The sequence below is a fragment of the Petromyzon marinus genome, chromosome 50 (assembly GCF_048934315.1).
Source record: "Petromyzon marinus isolate PM22_M1 ecotype Great Lakes invasive population chromosome 50, UKy_Petmar_22M1.pri1.0, whole genome shotgun sequence".
Taxonomy (NCBI): Eukaryota; Metazoa; Chordata; class Hyperoartia; order Petromyzontiformes; family Petromyzontidae; genus Petromyzon; species Petromyzon marinus.
Window position 1 is genome coordinate 11036164 of NC_133716.1, and position 17302 is coordinate 11053465.

Consider the following 17302-nt stretch of genomic DNA (forward strand, 5'->3'; position numbering starts at 1 on the left):
GTACAAAAAAGTAGTTGCTGCTTAACAGTGCTCTGCGGTGTTGGTTGTCATTGAAATGAGCCACGAAAGTGGAGTGAATATAAACAATACCCCTGGCTGAATTTCCAGTGGTTTAACCCCAAATAATAACCACTCGCAGGTGGTCTGTCTGGGAATGTGTCAATCTTTTTGGTGATGCATGTGGGGTGTGTTCATGTGGAGTGGTTTGGCGGTGGTAGTTTGCCTTGTAGAAAGCATTATCAAGGTGTAGTGGCATCAAACGACTTTGACCCGTGATGACGTCTTAATATTGTCTTGGTGATGGTGTCTTGTGTCTGTTTGGAACAGTCTCATGGTCTCTGGGTGCTGCACCGTGCCCCCCCCCCCTCTCTTCCTCACAGTCTCACGTTAAAGCATGCGTCCCTTTGGAGCGACTTCTTTTAAAATGTGGTTGTGTTTAGACATCGTGTTTGTATAGAATCAACTGTTCCAGTACATCATGTGCATCATTATGAAACAACAGAATACACAGGCTCCTGCAACATTTCATCGTCCTCCTTAACTTAATTCTGGAGAAACTGGGTTATAGCACGTCCCTTGGGTGTAAGGACTGGTGTGCTTGTATCAGAAGTTGCCCTTCGCCTACCCCCCCACAAATGTAAGCATGTGTTGATAGTATGAGAACTGTTTCTATTACAATAAGAGCTGTGCTGCTTATATCCCGCTTCCGCAGTATATGCAAGTGTGACCATAATGCACGCAAGTGCAACTCAAGTGTCATGGATTGACAAACAGAACAATTGAGACGAGGGTAAAGCCTCGTGGCATAGCCCGGGTTGGTGTGGGCCCCGATATAAACAATTAAATAGTTAAACCCATGTTGATTTTCCCACCTATTTGTGGCCCGTCGCCTGGGCCTCTCCGAGCCGTGGGCCCCTGGGCCCCAGTTGCCGTCGCACTGCCTGCCACTGGGCAAGCTTTGAGACGGACAAGGCTTCTACAACATATCAATGAATTGGATGGCGATGTTTCGGTTTGTCCGGGAGGTTTTGTGTCCCCCGAGGACTGGCAATGTGTGACGTTTTGTCCAGGAGAGGCGTCGGAGCTCCCGCCTGTCGGAGACGTCGAGTTACAGGGTACGCGAGTGTGCTTCTCTCGGCACACATCTGGTGTCGCATGCCCTGCGTGATATCCTCCTCCCGCTGTTCGTGACTGCTTTGATTGGCCGCCCATCGCACAAGTGGTGTCAAGATGGCAAAATTTACGCGCAAGATCTAGACAGATGTGCGTCATGAAATTTGATCAATGTTGGACGGGTTTTGTCCAGTGGCTCGAGCGCCGAACAGAAGTTTTCATATCCGAATTACAAATATCCTTGGAAGCATTTGTATTTTCATGGAAAAAAGAGTTACTGCTTAACGTCAGTGTTGTGCGATGTGGTGGTCATTTAAATCGGCCATGAAAGTGGAAGTGGATTGAATGGAGGGGGGGGGTGGAAATAAATGATCCCTGGCTGAATGTCCAGTGATTTAACACCAATTAATGATCATTCAGGTGGTCTGTCTGGGAATGTGTCAATCTGTTTGATACAGGGCGTGCGGTGGCTTTGGTGATAGCATGCCTCGTCTTAAAGTGTCGGCGGCGTGGTGTGGTGACATTGGTGGCTTTGACCCACGATAATATCTGAATATTGTCTTGGTGACGGTGTCTTGTCTGTCTAAAACAATCTCATGGTCTCTCTCTGAACCTCACTTTGATTTGTTGGTCACTGCCCTTCTGTTGGGGTGTGTCCGGTGATTGTTGGTGTTGGACCTGATAATTGCGGTGAATATTTGTGGTGGGTTTATTATGGTGAATAATTGAATGTTTGTTGGTGATCTTTTAAAGCATGCCTTTTTGTTTACAATGGTAATCAGAAATAATTTAACTGCATAAACATCATTTATATCAAACTCCTCTATTGCAATCAAAAACTCGTTCATATTATAAATGGTAGTTGCGCTACAACCTTGAAAGAGTGTTGCTTAAAAGACCGGAAAAATGTATGTTCGTAGAATATAACGTTTGACATGCTGGCTGATTGGCTTACTCTGCTTCTCTTTCTCATTCGCTCTCACTACATCTCTGATGCTGTATAATCTCTCTCTTCAAAAATGTATGTTCGTAGAATATAACGTTTGACATGCTGGCTGATTGGCTTACTCTGCTTCTCTTTCTTATTTGCTCTCACTGCATCTCTGATGCTGTATAATCTCTCTCTTCATTCTATTCCTCTCTCATTTTGTCTGCTTCTCAATACATCTCTACATCTCTCATTGCTTTCCTCACTCCATACATCTCCATTTCTCTCTTTCCGCATCTCTTTGCTCATCTCAATACATCCCCATTTCTCTCTTTCAATATCTCTGCTCGTCCTCAATACATCCCCAAGTCTCTGTGCTTCTCTTCCTCCATACATATATACACACATTGCTTTTGTCACTCCACGTATCTCCATGCACATGTGAACGCACCTGTTCATGTGCTCACACGCTCGTTGCCTCTGCTCCGGTGTTTTCAGGCCACGGGTCGGCGCTCGCGCACGCTGTCAGAGTCGTCCGTCCACTCCATCGGGGTGGACAGCAATCCGATGGCACCCGACGCGAAGTTGCTTTCCAACAAGACGGAGAAGAAGGACAAGGACAAACCCACGGACAAAACTAAGGTGGGTGTCACACCCTGCCCCGAATGTGGGGGAGCGGTGGTGCTGAGGTTAGCGCCCTGCGTGACGAATCCAGCGACCCGAGTTCCATTCCCGCGGATGGCCAGCACCAAAACCAGTGATGATCATCTGAACCTGTCCTGGGCCTCCCCTTGGTCGACTCGGCATCAAATGAGTACCTGGTGCGGTGTGTAAACGTCGCCACTGGGGAAGACAGACGGTCGGGCGTGGTGCTCGACAACCACCCACTCGTGTGCCGTGCCGGCCTTCATAGGTGCTTCTCGTTAACAGCACTTGCCCCAACAGTCTGTTCAGGCTGAACGGGAGATCTTTGTTTTTGATTGTGACCACCCCCCTCACAACCCTCATGAACCTCGCCCGAGGTCTCGCTTTCAGCATTGAGCGTGGTGCAGTGGTCGCGAGGAGATGGCTGGGCGGCTCAGATGTAAGAGCGCTGAGCTGGCAATGCCAAGAACCTCGATACAAATACAGACGGCCGCCTGTGATTAAACTGCATTCTCAAATGTAGGGAGTGTTGTGGACTTCGATGATAGATTTTTAAATGAAATATATATTCATATTCTTAGCTCTTTCGGTAAAGTCACGTTGAAGGGAAACAATAAAATAATAAAATATATAAAACAAAAAATAAAAAATTCTCACGACGTTTCGACCATAACACAAACGGTCGTCATCAGGTATTGTGTTATGGTCGAAACGTCGTGATAATTTTTTATTTTTTGTTATATATATTTTATTACTTTATTGTTTCCATTCAACGTGACTTTACCGAAAGAGCTAAGAATATGAATTACTGCAGTCACGAAAGCTTTAAATCACATGAAATGTCTTCTTCTGTATTTAAGCTTGGCTAAATTCTAACTCTTGAGAATTTTAAATATAGCTTTATCACGCGACGGACATTACCCTCTGCAGCAGGGTGGGTTGTATAGCGCTGCCCCCTACTCTGTATGCCTGTGATCACCTGGAGAGATTTTGAACGTAGATCTTTGGTCTCGGGTGGTGCAGACGCGCCCCGTCTGCACATTCATTAGCTACGCTACTGCCCATGCAATGTAGATAGGCTCGCACAGCATTACAATGGCATGCTGTACACTATGAGGACGGAACAGCCCAGTGTTGAGTCGCCGTGCACCATGCTGAGCCGCTCATTCTCGCATATCAAACCGTGTATATGGTGTGTCCTCAATACTGGGCTACTCTTCGGGTGAGATGCTTCTTGGATACACTGAACTGTTATTCACTTAGGAAGATGATCCCTGCACAGTGTTCTTGAAATGCTGTCCATTAAATTGATCTATAGCATTTCAATGCCGTACAATCCGTAGTGTTCACTTCTCTTTACAGTCTTGACATTACTTGCAATGCTTTTATAATAATTATTATTAAAAATGTCGCCTTGTGGCAGACTTCTTGAATACGTTTAGTGATCCCGAAAAAATCCCCGTAATACGCAGGGACACGGTATATCTGCCAAAGTCATTTTGAGAACATGGTTCTTTTCGCAGCCACCTAATGGATGACTTCTGTGAAGCGTTGTGACCATTGGCCTGTGTGTGTCAGTGACGTGCGGTGAGGTCAATGGCTGGGGAGGCACTGGCTAGTGTCGGAGCCAGATTCACACACGGAGGGGGGCGTGTCCTCACTGAGGGGGGCGTGTTAGACACACCCCCCTCAGTGAGGCAGATGTCATAGCTGCCTCCCCTGGCGCTTTTTCATTGCAGTTTCATGACGAGACCAGCGAGCCTAAATATCTTTATACACATTCGTGAAATAAGTTACCTGTAGTATGTAAGGCGAGGACATGAAATGATGGGGTCTACAAACATTACATTGGTGACACACTGAGAGAGTAACAGGCACGCGCTTATTGCCCGCGCTCCATCCAGTTACTGAGGGGTTGCGCAATCAGAGGGGAGGCTGAGCTCGTCGCTGCCTCACCTCTCGTCTCTTCCTGTATTTGCAGCAGAGCTCTGCAAATTTGGCGATTTTGACTATAAAAATGATTGGAATCGTACAGAAATTACATTTATAACACAGATCAGTGGAAAAATGTGAATATTTATTATATTTGATTATTCTTTTTTTTTTACTTTTCGTAACAGCTATTTTCATTGGAGTATAACAGGCGAGGCTCTGCCTCCCCTGCCTGCCCTGCCTCCCCTAACCGCACGTCCCTGGTGTGTGTGTGCTGTGTGGCTGGCGTGTCGTGCACACGTAGGGGTCTAAAGGCGGCTGGTTCAGTTGGCTTCTCACAAAGAAGAATGAAGCCCATCTGCCGGAGGACAAAAACAAATCTGTGAGTCTCACTGCCAGACACCATATGCAAGATCGCACGGATTGCCTACTATGTAAGAGTGAGACAATGCTGAATCGGTTTCCGAAAGAAGCTCCCAGAACATGGAGTGAAATTTCGGATATTGTGCCGAACAACACGCGGTACAACCCGAAAAATCCATCTTAGAGCGATACGTACGTATTTTATGTTGAATTTGTTTCGCACCACCGTACGTTGCCAACCATGCTAATCGGTTGATTTGGTCACAGGCGAAATAAAATGGATAATCGTGGTCATCAGTGTTGCGTCTCCCTACCAATTAAGGAACACATCTCTTCCCCCCTTCCAGTCAGAGGCTTGAAGGCAAAAGTCACTCTGGGGGAAAGTGTGAAATCCATTTTCTACTGGCACATCTGAGCGAAGCCAGTGCAGGGCGCTCGGGGTCCAGGTGGTTTATACTCGTTATTTGCCGTGCAGAGCTGTGACAAAACCATCATTCGAAGCTAGCTTAGGGCCGATTAGGACCGAAGGATGGTGCTAATGATGGGTTCAGTGCATCTGGCGTCAGTACAACGTGAGGGCGTAGTGACATCACATCATATGCACGCATCCCGACTCGTCGTGTGACGTCTGCGGCAAGGCTCTGCTTCTGTTGTTGAAAAATAACTTGGCGCTTCCGTAACCCGCGCCGACCTGGTTCGGCATATGACCCTGGCGTGACTCGGATGCGTCGGTGGGAAAGGGTTGTGTATAAGCCAAGGGGAGTAAAACCGTCTGCACACACGTGTGTGTGTGTGTGTGTCATCTCAGATCGTGTGGGATGACAAGAGGAAAAAATGGGTCAACCTGGAGGAGCCCGAAGATGAGGTATGAGAGCGCAGGGAGCAGCCTCAACGAGCTGTCGAGTGCCGAGCTTACGGGTTTACAAACCCGTAAGCTCGGCACTCGCTCGTAGCGGAATTGGGATCACTCGTTGTAATAAAATAAATTACACCAAAGTGAAACGCGTATTCATGTGAGGATGGACTGTGGTGGGCGTTTTTTTGCAGAGCAAGCCGCCACCTCCGCCACCAATTACAGCTGCACAAGGGGCACAACTCCCCGGCGCCACCCCTGGCTCCATGGGGCCCTTGCAGGGTCAACAGGGCCCTGGTGGGCTCCCAGCACCCTCTGCCCCCCAGGGGGGGGTCAATATGTTCTCTCGCAGAGCCGGTGAGCTTTTGCCGCCATTCAATCATTTATTTTGCGTGTCATTTGCGAGATGTTAATCATTCTCAACGCTCGCAAGGCAAAGACATAGTCGGGCATGTGGTGATTATCATTCAGTCTTCTTGAGTTCCTTTATGGCCTTCATGAAAAACTTGCTCTCATCATTTGCCCTGGAATTCTTGAGGGGCCATAATGCGAACTTGGCTCTTTCATCAATTCACTATCATCACTTGCCCTAGACCTTTCTAAAGCCAAATGTGGGATATTTGATCTTCCCTCCTTGTTACATACCCATTAATCTGTAAACAGCAATTATATTTTCGGCTTGGCAGTTTATTGTTCACATGACAATTTATTTGAGGTAGCAGCTCGCCCTCACGTGACGTCTCGCCCCTCACGTGACGTCTCACACATCACGTGATGTCTCGCCCCTTGGCGTGAGAGTTCACCCTTCACGTGACGTCTCACACCTCACGTGACGTCTCACACCTCATGTGATGTCTCACCCCTAGTGTGACGTCTCGCCCCTTGGCGTGACGTCTCGCCCCTAGTGTGATGTCTCACCCCTAGTGTGACGTCTCGCCCCCTCACATGACGTCTCACACCTCACGTGACGTCTCACACCTCACGTGATGTCTCGCCCCTAGTGTGATATCTCACCCCTCACGTGACGTCTCACACCTCACGTGACATCTCGCCCCTCACATGACGCCTCACCCCTCGTGTGACATCTCACCCCCGACAATTCACCCCGACATTTGTGTACAGCCGGACCGTGTCGGTGGCCAACTATGAAAACCGGGTTTAGCGTAAGTGCTAAAACCCTTTTATATCTCCTCGCGTGACGTCTCGCCCCTTTGCGTGACGAGCGCGTGACGAGCGTGTGACGAGCGTGTGACGAGCGTGTGACGAGCGTGTGACGAGCGTGTGACGAGCGTGTGACGAGCGTGTGACGCGTCCCCCTCTGGCCCACGTGAGCAGTTGGTGCACGTGGCCGGGGCCCCTATGTGGACGTGATGAACCCCGGTGGTGCCGCTGCGCCGCCACAGACGACCGCGCCACCTCCGGAAATGTTTGCTCCGCTCGCCCCCATGGCCAGTCTCAGCAGCAACTTCTTTGTGCCGTCCGGCCCAGGTAGGTGGTAGTGCGCCTGCCTGCTTGCACGAGTGTAGCCCCTCCGGGGATAGTCACAGCACAGTGTCAGCTAGGCCGCAGTACAGAGAGGAGAGTCGTCCCATACTTAACAACACACGAGGGACGTATGGACAGCAATTTTGTCAATCCACTGCTGGACAAGGGCCTCCGTTTGTCATGTGAGCCTATTGAGTTATTTCACTTTTGCTCACGATACTGCTTAATGCAGGTTGGTGAAAGTGGGGAGCATAGTAAAGTATAACAATGGTTTTTGCTTCACTGCCCTTGACTGCAAATGTTAGCTGCTAGATGGTGTTAACTACTACGCTTTGTTATCTACTGAAATAATTTAGCTACTGGAGTGTTAATCATTAAGCTTTCCCCGCACCTCCAATTAGCAAGGTTAGCTATGTACGGTGCGAAAGAAGTTCAACATACATACATATTTACTGGACTGTTACTAGAGTGTTAATCTGTTCACTACTAAATTGTGCCAAATGCTAGTGTTTTATCTGCTTGACTGCTTTAGCAACTGGACTGTGTTAACCACAAGTATATTAGCTGCTGGGCTCTATTACTTACTCGAGTGTTTGAGCGCGTTAGTTACTCGTGTGTGTTTGTAACTAAACTGTGTTACTTGATAGACTCGTATCATCTACTGGGCTGTGTGAGTGAAAGTGCTCTGTTGGCTACAAATCTGTGGCAGCTACAAGGCTGCGTTACCCTACATATATGTACTGGCCACAAGGCCCGCTCGTCTTCCTGAAGTCCAATGGGAGCCGAATGTTTGCGCGTATGCAGTGCCCGTCGAGCAGCAGCAGCAACAGCAGCATCAGCAAGAGCAGCAGCAAGAGCAGCAGCATCATCATCATCAGCAGCAGCAACAACAGCAGCAGCCCCAGGAGATGCCACCTGCAGGAGTTGCGGACGGCCCTGCGCTGCCCGTCGGCACCCACACCGACGCACCAGGCCCCCACGTACAGGTATGGTGACAACACGGTAGCGAAATGTTAACTACCTCGCCTGATATACAAGAGATTGTGGGTTTGGTCCCGACTCTGACACCTGTACATTTGGAGTTTGCAGTACTCCCCCTGGTCGCATCGATTTTTCTCCACATTTAGAAACAACATCACACGTTGAGCTTTCATGTGGCCAGGTCGCCTCTGAAGAGCTGTATAGCTCAGTGGGCCTTACCTGCTAAAATAAAAAAACAATTATTTTCTTAGCTCTTTCGGTAAAGTTACGTTGAAAGGAAAACAATAAAATAATAAAATATATATAAAACAATCAAAAACCTCACGACGTTTCACATGATGACGACCGTTTGTGTTATGGTCGAAACGTCGTGAGGATTTTTATTGTTTTATATATTTTTTATTATTTTATTGTTTCCCTTCAACGTGACTTTACCGAAAGAGCTAAGAATATGAATTACTGCAGTCACGAAAGCTTTAAATCAAAATTTAAAAAACAATTGTTTAGTTTATAGTTTTAACAGAGGGTCCCCGTGCCTTATGTCACTTTACATACAGGGCATAGCAGTGATGCCTCAACAGAGAATTGTTTAAGGGCACATTATTATTATTAGCATTGAGAAGCGAGACTGGGTTATTCCTGTGATGTTATTTCTAAAAGTCAGCAGATGTTCAGTCATTTAAAAGAAAACTGCTCAAATCCCTTCTTGATACGTGCCAAGGCTGCATGTCTGGGCTGCCCGATAGGAGTTCAGAACTTGTACCACTCCTCGTCACTGTGACGTCAATCTCAACAACACTATCCATATTGATGGTCCTTTTGACAGCTTACGTTACTGTTACTTGAAAATACATTTTCGTCATTCAAGCTTCAAACTCAATGTCAGACAGATTGGGGGACATACAGCCTATGTATGTACCTACCACACGAGCTTACTTTATTTCTCTTTTGAATTGCTCTTCCATTCATTGTTGGCCACGCCATATTATTAGTCTTCTAGCTGTGTCAACCTTCAGTCATAATAATAATGGTGCGGAGCCAAGCTCATGGCTGCTCGAAAGCCTTACCAAGACAGATAGAGGCCTTTTAGATGTTTCTTAAAAGTTTGAGTGCATTTGATGATGTGAATGTGCAAAGGGATTAGAGAGATCTACACCGAGGGGGCGATAGTAGGGAACCAACGTGAGGCCGTAAGAGTATAGTGTATAGTGTCGTGTATAGTAGTGTGTAGTGTAGTGTATAGTGTAGTGTATAGTGTAGTGTATAGTAGTGTATAGTAGTGTATAGTAGTATATAGTATAGTGCAGTGGTTCTTAACCTTTACTGCAGCCTGCACTGTTTTTGTTTTCAATCGTAAAAAAATATACAATGTTAATAAATACATAGGTTTGATGAAGCAAAGTAGTTGTACGTACATGCCCATGCTTAATTCGTGTTTTCGATTATTTATCTTCTAAAAATTAAATCTGTCCATGTCTCGCTCCCCCAGGGGGTGCGTCACCCCAGGTTAAGAACAACTGGTTTAGTGTATAGTGACGTCAGGCTGTAACAGTATAGTGCGTAGTGTATAGTGTAGTGTATAGTAGTGTATAGTGTGGTTTAAAGTGACGTGAGGCTGTAACAGTTCCAGACCTCGGCGTCCGAAGCAGATTTTGAGTCACTCTGCGTAGGGTTCTACCATGAGCTTCATTGTTTGGTTGTAATATCTCAAGGTGAACTTACAATATTGTGAAGTAATTCACCTTTTTTCTACTGCACCCTCTCTCCGCCAGTGCTTTACTCTGACTCGCACTGCCCACCCTTCGCTGTGGCTAATGCCGTCGGTTTCAGTTAATTTCACAAAAAAGTGCTTGTTTACACAACGATGCTTCGCAATAAGTGTAGTTAATCGAGCCTCTGCTGCGTGGCTGACTTTGAAATTCCCTGCCACCGACTGATTTTTCCCCAAGTTCTTATAATAACGTTGCTCAATTCAATAAATGTTTTAACTCGTATCTATCACACCTTCAGTTGTGCTGTTTGTTGTCATTTGCTTGGCATTTAGGCCTTTGGGCCTATGCTCAGTACCCGTCATTAAAAAAAATAGATATATGTGCAATTGAAGGGTGTCCTGGAAAGAAACTTGATAATCCACAAATGTAATTTGTCCAGAAAGAAGAGTTTTGTTAAGAGCAGGTGCATTAAGTGGATGAATCGAGGGTATTGTAAAGTTAATTGTGTGGATGTAGTGGCCATAGGATACAATACAATCTAACAGGAGTGGATTGTCATTGAAACCAGAAGCGGGTATTATTTAAAAATAAAACTTGTTTTATCAGCATTTTTTTCCCCAGGACGCTTCTCAATTCTACACGAGTGAGAATGCTTCTTACTAAACTTCACTAAAAGATTCTTAAGCATTTAAATTTTTGATGAGCGTTGCGTAACGTCGCGTCCTCTTGTTCTCGTGCAAATCCGCAGGCGAATGCACCGGAGCCACAGGGCCCTGCTGCAGGGTTTGTGCCCTTCTTCAACCCCACGCAATTCACACAGGTGAGGCTCAATGCAGGACAGGGTGCAGCAAAAGTCATGAACCACAGCTCAGAATATACTGTTGTCTGGTATGCACAGAGAAGAAATGAACTGAAAATTGACCCATTGAAGTCCCATTGAATGGCCACTCGGGTTAACCGCAACCTCGCACCCTTTGGCTTTTGTTCTGTGGGGGCATTTGAGATCAGTCGTTTATGGCCAATCATCCCGGAGTCATTGAAGAACTGAAGGCACAAATACGAGCGCGGTAAGGTAAGGTCGCTGTGGATATGTCAAAGGATTGTTGGAGCATCCTGTTTGTGAATTTGTGAGTGAGACGTGTGTCCAAGCAATGATGGACATTTTGAGCATCTGTTATAATTTACTCTGCATTTCTAAGGTCCCTCATTTTTGTCTGCACCACGTAGAGTTTGGATGCATATAGCGTCTCAATGCAAGTGCATCTCCAGACTCCACAGGAGAACGGGGGGGGGGGAAATGTGCCTCGTGGCAATGAAACGGGGGAGGTGATTTTGTAAAGGCAACGTAAGGCAATGAAGTATGGGTTTGATGTACCCGTGAAATGTAAAATGCTAGTAATCTGGCATGCACTTTACACTGTTTACATTTTAATAGAAGCAGAGATGATCGTGGTTCATGCTGAGTATGTAGAAAACACACGTCGGCATTTTGCCGAAGCCAGATGGGGCAAAGGTCCCACACGTTGCGCAACGCTCCTCTGATCTTACACAACAAATTGTGCAAGAACAGCAGCAGTTCGTGCCTTCTGTTTTGCAACAGTCACATTTTTTTACAATCTATCATCACATTGCATTTGTTTAATTGAACCTCATGGTGGGAAGTCAAAATCGTAATTAATTTGTTTTTGGCGACTCCGTCCCACCGCGCACATAAACGCCGCGACCCACCAGAAATCAATCCTCTCGTTCTTCACCAAGCACTCGGCGTTGCCAAAATTGCCGTAGTCATAAACAAAACTTTGATTAGCGCATCATGTAGAGCTCGTCGAGAGGAATAGATTGCCGTATCGTAGCAACGCAGTTTATGCGAGAGCCGGAGGCTTATGGGACCCCGGGGTATCGCCATAGGGTTCAGATATTCATCTATCCAAACTGTGATTGCCTGTGGATGGACTCCTGTCTCCTTCTAGCCCAACCTGCATTTTATGTTTTTTGTAGTTTCAGGTAACATTTCTGGAACTCTTTTTAGCTATGGGAGGATACTGCAGAACCTAAAAAAGCAAATGCATGCAGATGAGGTGGAGAGCGTACAAACTCTACAGCAAAGGCACTCTCGTCGGGAATCGAACCCCGGTCCTACCTTCCTAGTTACGACTACGTAACCCTGTTGTTTTTCACCTTTGAATGACATCGACGCGTTGCTTTTGTCTCCTCAGCCCACGGGGATGCCAGCCGGTGGCCAGAGAGGGGGTCGGTTGGGAGCGCGCAAGTACCCGGCCATGAAGTGATCTGAGCCTTGCGACCTTCACGCCGGGCACTGCGAAATGGTGGCGAATTTCTCCTACCAAGAATCTTCTCAGTGTCTGTAAAGAATTTTAATAAATATATAAACAGCCCGCACATACACGCACCGCACACCAAAAGGTTGATGGATATTGATGGAATTTATTTACCAGGTTAGAGTCTGAATGTTGACTGTGAATGATGTAATCCATACCCCACCTGTGCTGTAACAGCACAGAGTGGTGGTCACGGTTTAAGTGCTTCATTTGCTCTTAAAGAAAAAAATAAAGAGGAAATTGGTCTTGGGAATAAAGGTGAGGTGTCTTGTGATTTTATTTTGTTTACGTTAGAAAAGAGGCGCTGTGGATTCGATTGATTTGCAATCGCCTGGCTGAGAAGTAGCAAGCATTCACCATCACGAGACACGGGGGGTAACAATTGCAGTTAAACTGTTGTGGTATGTTTTGAGAAGTTTGTCTGACAAAAGAATCGAATAAGTGATTCATTTAAACAGAAATGCACATTGTCCTATGGTGGGGGCGTTTATAATGATGGAAACACCTGGTCGAATGGCCCCAGAGACAACATGGCATTTTACACATTCCTCTTTTATGTGTTTTGTGTTGGGTATTTGTCCTCACGACTGTTCTCGGCGGCTTACATTTGACAAATGCGATGCCCTGCGAGCGGTCTTTTGGTTGTTACAGCGGGAAGGAAGTACAACCGTCTATTCTTCGAGACCACGGCGGCTCGTGAAGAATTTCACCGAACACGCAACGCAGCGGCACACATTCCATTGTGTGCGCTTCACATGTCACGACAAATGCATTATAAGTTGGGTTTTAAGTTTTTATTTTGGTTTCTATATTTATTTCCCCGTTTCGACTTTTTTGTTTGTTTGATTTAATTGCGTTATATTTGGTTGCAGTTGAATAATTTATAAGGGATGGATGTGTTTTTTGGAGGGATATTTTTTTCCCCATTCGACGCAATTGCTCAGAGGGTCGCTGCTCATCTCGCATGGTGGGGTCACACTCACACGAGCCACATTTAGACAATCGTACGCAAAAATAGAAATCTATTTTAATGGATGCGGCAGCAACAATGATTCTTCACGAGTAATCTATTTGCGTACATTATCACCGTATACGCCCAATACACGAACTCTTTAGACACGTTCAAAATCACCCCAGCAGAAGCTAGCAACTTTCTCACTGCCATCTGACAGCTGTGTTGCCTATCTTAAAGCCAGCCTTGAGTTTAAAAAATAAAATTGAATGGAATTTTTTTAACGAGACAAACATAAAATCTTCACCTTAATCTCAGCTGGAAGTGACAATACTGCTCTGAGGGAAGCATTGGTTCTCCATTGAGCTGTGCTTAGGCCGTCTGAGCATAAGTGACGTCTGTGGTGAAAATCGTTTGCTTCACGTGATGGCGAATATAAACACTGTTGTGATTTATACAGGATCCTTCTGAATTGGGGTTTTAATCCGCAGAACAGTGCGTTATGTGGTAAAGAAATATAGAAACCATATTTTAATAATGTTTGTGCCATTCCATCTATTGGCACTGAAAGCCCTATTTATAACATCACATTAATAGCTGTAAATGTAGCGCTCTTTTTATATTACTTTTACAAGCTGAGCCTTTTCCCCGGTCCGTGCAGTGTAGAGCAGAGGTGTAGGTGACAAAACCACTTTAATGGCTACCCATGATATAATTTAGAGTATTTAATATATTTGTATATGAGCATTGAGAGTGGAAATGGTGATTTAGTTGCATCCGTCTGTCCTGTTATTAGGCTTGATAAGTTTAAAATTGATATTGTATTATTTCTCTCCTAAATGTCATCATGTGGCAGTGCCTTAACTTCAATTTGGAGCCACTGTCCAAACATCTCTCGTGTACAATTCATGTAAAAAGAGTGGGGGAATTCCAGGAAGTGTGGTAATATCCCTCACGCGTTGCACTGCACCTCGCACGGGCACTACAGCGGCGTTGCCAAATTTGGAAAAATTGCCCTAAATTGCGCGATGTGGAAATCACATAAGCAACATCAGACCGCGGCAACATTTATCAGGACCCTCGTTCAAAAGAAATATGGCTCGGTTACGCTTTCCTGGGTGAATAAATGTCACGATGCTGATTTTCCCAATGCAAACCGTTTGCCAATGCTGATTGCCCAAACAGTTTGCTGTTTTTTTTAGCAAATGGCATGGGCGAATAATCTGAAGATAATGGCTCCTTGTTTACTGAATTCCGATGACTTAAGTAATGTTCATAACTCTTGCTTTAAAGCTTTCGTGACTGCAGGAATTCATACTCTTTGGGTCTTCGGTTGCCTGTGTTGCGATCGAAACGTTGTGATCTATTATTTTTCTATCTACGCGACTTTACCGAAAGACCCAAAGAGGAATGTGCATAACATTTAGGTGAAGTTTTATTTCGGTTTCTTCAGCTCGTGTTCAGAATCCCAAGTCATTGTAACTTGGCCCAAGGCTCCGAAGGCTACATTTCTTGTGATCTCCACGAATGTTCATGTTGTGTAAGGAACGATTTTACAGAAGTCAAGAAATTATCCTGGTAATGCCTACTGCATAGATTTGTTTGCATTTTTGTATACATATCGTGTCTTTTAGAATCGGCACAACTTTTTCAGCACGATGTCCGAAGTTTTGCTCTAAAGAAGCTCCCCAACACCCCAAGTAAAACGTCGGACATAATTCCGAAACCGTTCTGGATACAACCCGAAAACGCATCGCAACCTAAATAATTGCGTCTAGTTTGATCATTTGGAGCACTTCATGATTGATTCATTAACTACCATTGTCTTACTAAAATTGTACTTAGTCCGTTTTATAAAGCACTGGTAGTTTAACACTTATTGTGTGTTAAGCTGTGTTATCGACACGTTTCATATTTGAGGATATGCATTTTGTACGGCCAATTTGTCAAGCCACTGCTGGATTTAGGGCCTCTCCCCATGCTGCGCTGTTTGTAATAATTATTTGACTCTACTTCACACTGGTCAGTGTGGGTTGGCGATGAAAGGTGGTGGGGAGCATGTGGGGGAATATAATTTCGGTACAACCAATGGATCTTGCTGCACAGTCCCCTTTCACTTTACCACACGCTTAATACAAACAAAAATATACACAATTATTTTTTACACCAAAAAACAAATGTACGAAGTGACACCAAATAGAAACAATATTGGCAAGCCTGTGACTGAGACCCGAGGTTACGCATGCTCATCGAACCCGCTGAAGAGCAGTGGTTGCCAACTTAGCGATGTTGTCCCTAAGATGTAGCGACTTATTTTCGGGTTTCCCTTGTGTCAAATTTTGTCTAAGGGACGAACGACAAATCTAGCAACTTTACCCACATACAATATTTTGCATATGCAGAAGCGATCCCAAGTGTGTATTAACAATCCTGTATCCGTTTACTGTGTGTAGTACTCTGTGAATAATCTCGTGAGACGTTCTGATGACTTTAAAGGGCCTGTTTGGCGACATCTCATGACGGAGGTTCAATTTTTTTTGTTGATTTTCCGTTTTAAGGAGTTGGCAGCGCTGCTGAAGGTCCCATTGTGCAGACCGTGTCTGCTAGATGAATGCGTCGCTTGCAGGCATATTTTTATACGTGCTTGTACTGTCATGGGGATGCTTTGCATTAAATGAGGGCTTTCTGACCGATCGCTTTTCAAACTTTCCTGTTAACCTACCCCTATGTTGTGATTGGTAATCTTCGATTGTGTTTCTCTTGTCTTATACTGGACTGGCTGGGAGTACGAACCGGCTCACATCTTTAAAAAAAAATCTAGACAACTTTATACGTCTCGATTTCAAAGATTAATATACTGTAGAGAATATTATCACGGGCGTTGTTGTAGTAGCAGGCAGGATTAAAGTATTTTAGCTTTCTTGAACCTTATGATGGAGGGATATTAATGTTGTTTGTAATCTGCGGAAAGAATCGACGTGCAATAAGCTATGACTTGGTCGAGAGAACAATCCACGTGTTTTAAATAAATGTTGAACCCTAACCGGTATATGGGGCCTTTCATTTATTTGGATTAAAGTGCTCCAATTTGAATTTGCGATTATTTCGATGCTGTTAATATTATTTTGCAGTGGTCGATTAAATCCGTGACCCTCGATTTATTCAAACCGACGGCCACGATGGATTGTGGATACATGGAATTACAAATTTAAATCCCAATTTGGCTTTTCAAGATACGGTACTTATTTAGTCTTTAATTTGGGATTTTTCAAAGACCTTTCAAATGCCTAAGAAATCTGTGGACTTGCACGTTCATTATTGGGCATGAATATTCCTCTGGAATCTAATTCCAATGTTATTTTAATGTTACGTTTGCTGAACTTTTCCATTATTAAGCAATGGCAGTATAATGTTAAGTGTTGGTTGAGGTAGTATGTCCACAGATTTTGATAGGCATGACAAAACAAATGCTCTGGATAGTGTCAGCTCTTTGACAGAAACACATTTCTGATCTGATATTTCATTAATTGGTTAAAATACATTTTAGGATGTTTCCTGTTTAATAAATGCATTTGACAAAAATACTTTCTCCTGGGTTTTGATTGATGTTTTTGTGTGCCAACTTTTAACAAACTAATCCTAAATTTCGATTTAAAGCTTTCGTGACTGCAATGATTCATCTTCTTTGGTTCTTTCGGTAAAGTCACGTAGAATGAGAATAAAATAATAAATTGATAAAATAAAATAACACAATAATATTCTCACGACGTTTCGGCCACAACACAAGCGGCCTGTCCTGGTCTCGTCCCTTCACCTGATGAAGGCCGCTTGTGTTGTGGCCGAAACGTCGTGAGAATATTATTGTGTTATTTTATTTTATCAATTTATTATTTTATTCTCATTCTACGTGACTTTACCGAAAGAACCAAAGAAGATAAACTAATCCTAGTACTTTCTATAAATAAGATCGTCAGACAAACGATGCTTTCTCGACAGGTG

The 17302-nt window shown here is 44.7% G+C and overlaps 1 protein-coding gene across 7 annotated transcripts in view; it reads left to right on the forward strand.

Annotated features, from left to right (window-relative positions):
* The window catches only part of SEC16A (SEC16 homolog A, endoplasmic reticulum export factor), a 47008-nt gene extending 30121 nt beyond the window's left edge, over positions 1-16887 (forward strand). For 6 of the 7 annotated variants that reach the window (XM_032973093.2, XM_076074867.1, XM_032973095.2 and 3 more), the window contains 9 exons: positions 1071-1115; positions 2540-2683; positions 4923-5000; positions 5790-5846; positions 6029-6191; positions 7170-7322; positions 8124-8305; positions 10761-10832; positions 12229-16887. In XM_032973093.2, coding sequence (XP_032828984.2) covers positions 1071-1115; positions 2540-2683; positions 4923-5000; positions 5790-5846; positions 6029-6191; positions 7170-7322; positions 8124-8305; positions 10761-10832; positions 12229-12300 — 966 coding nt within the window. In that variant the 3' untranslated portion in view covers positions 12301-16887. The remainder of the gene's footprint in view (positions 1-1070; positions 1116-2539; positions 2684-4922; positions 5001-5789; positions 5847-6028; positions 6192-7169; positions 7323-8123; positions 8306-10760; positions 10833-12228) is intronic. The other variant, XM_032973099.2, reaches the window with a different exon arrangement.
* The last annotated feature ends 415 nt before the right edge of the window (positions 16888-17302 follow it).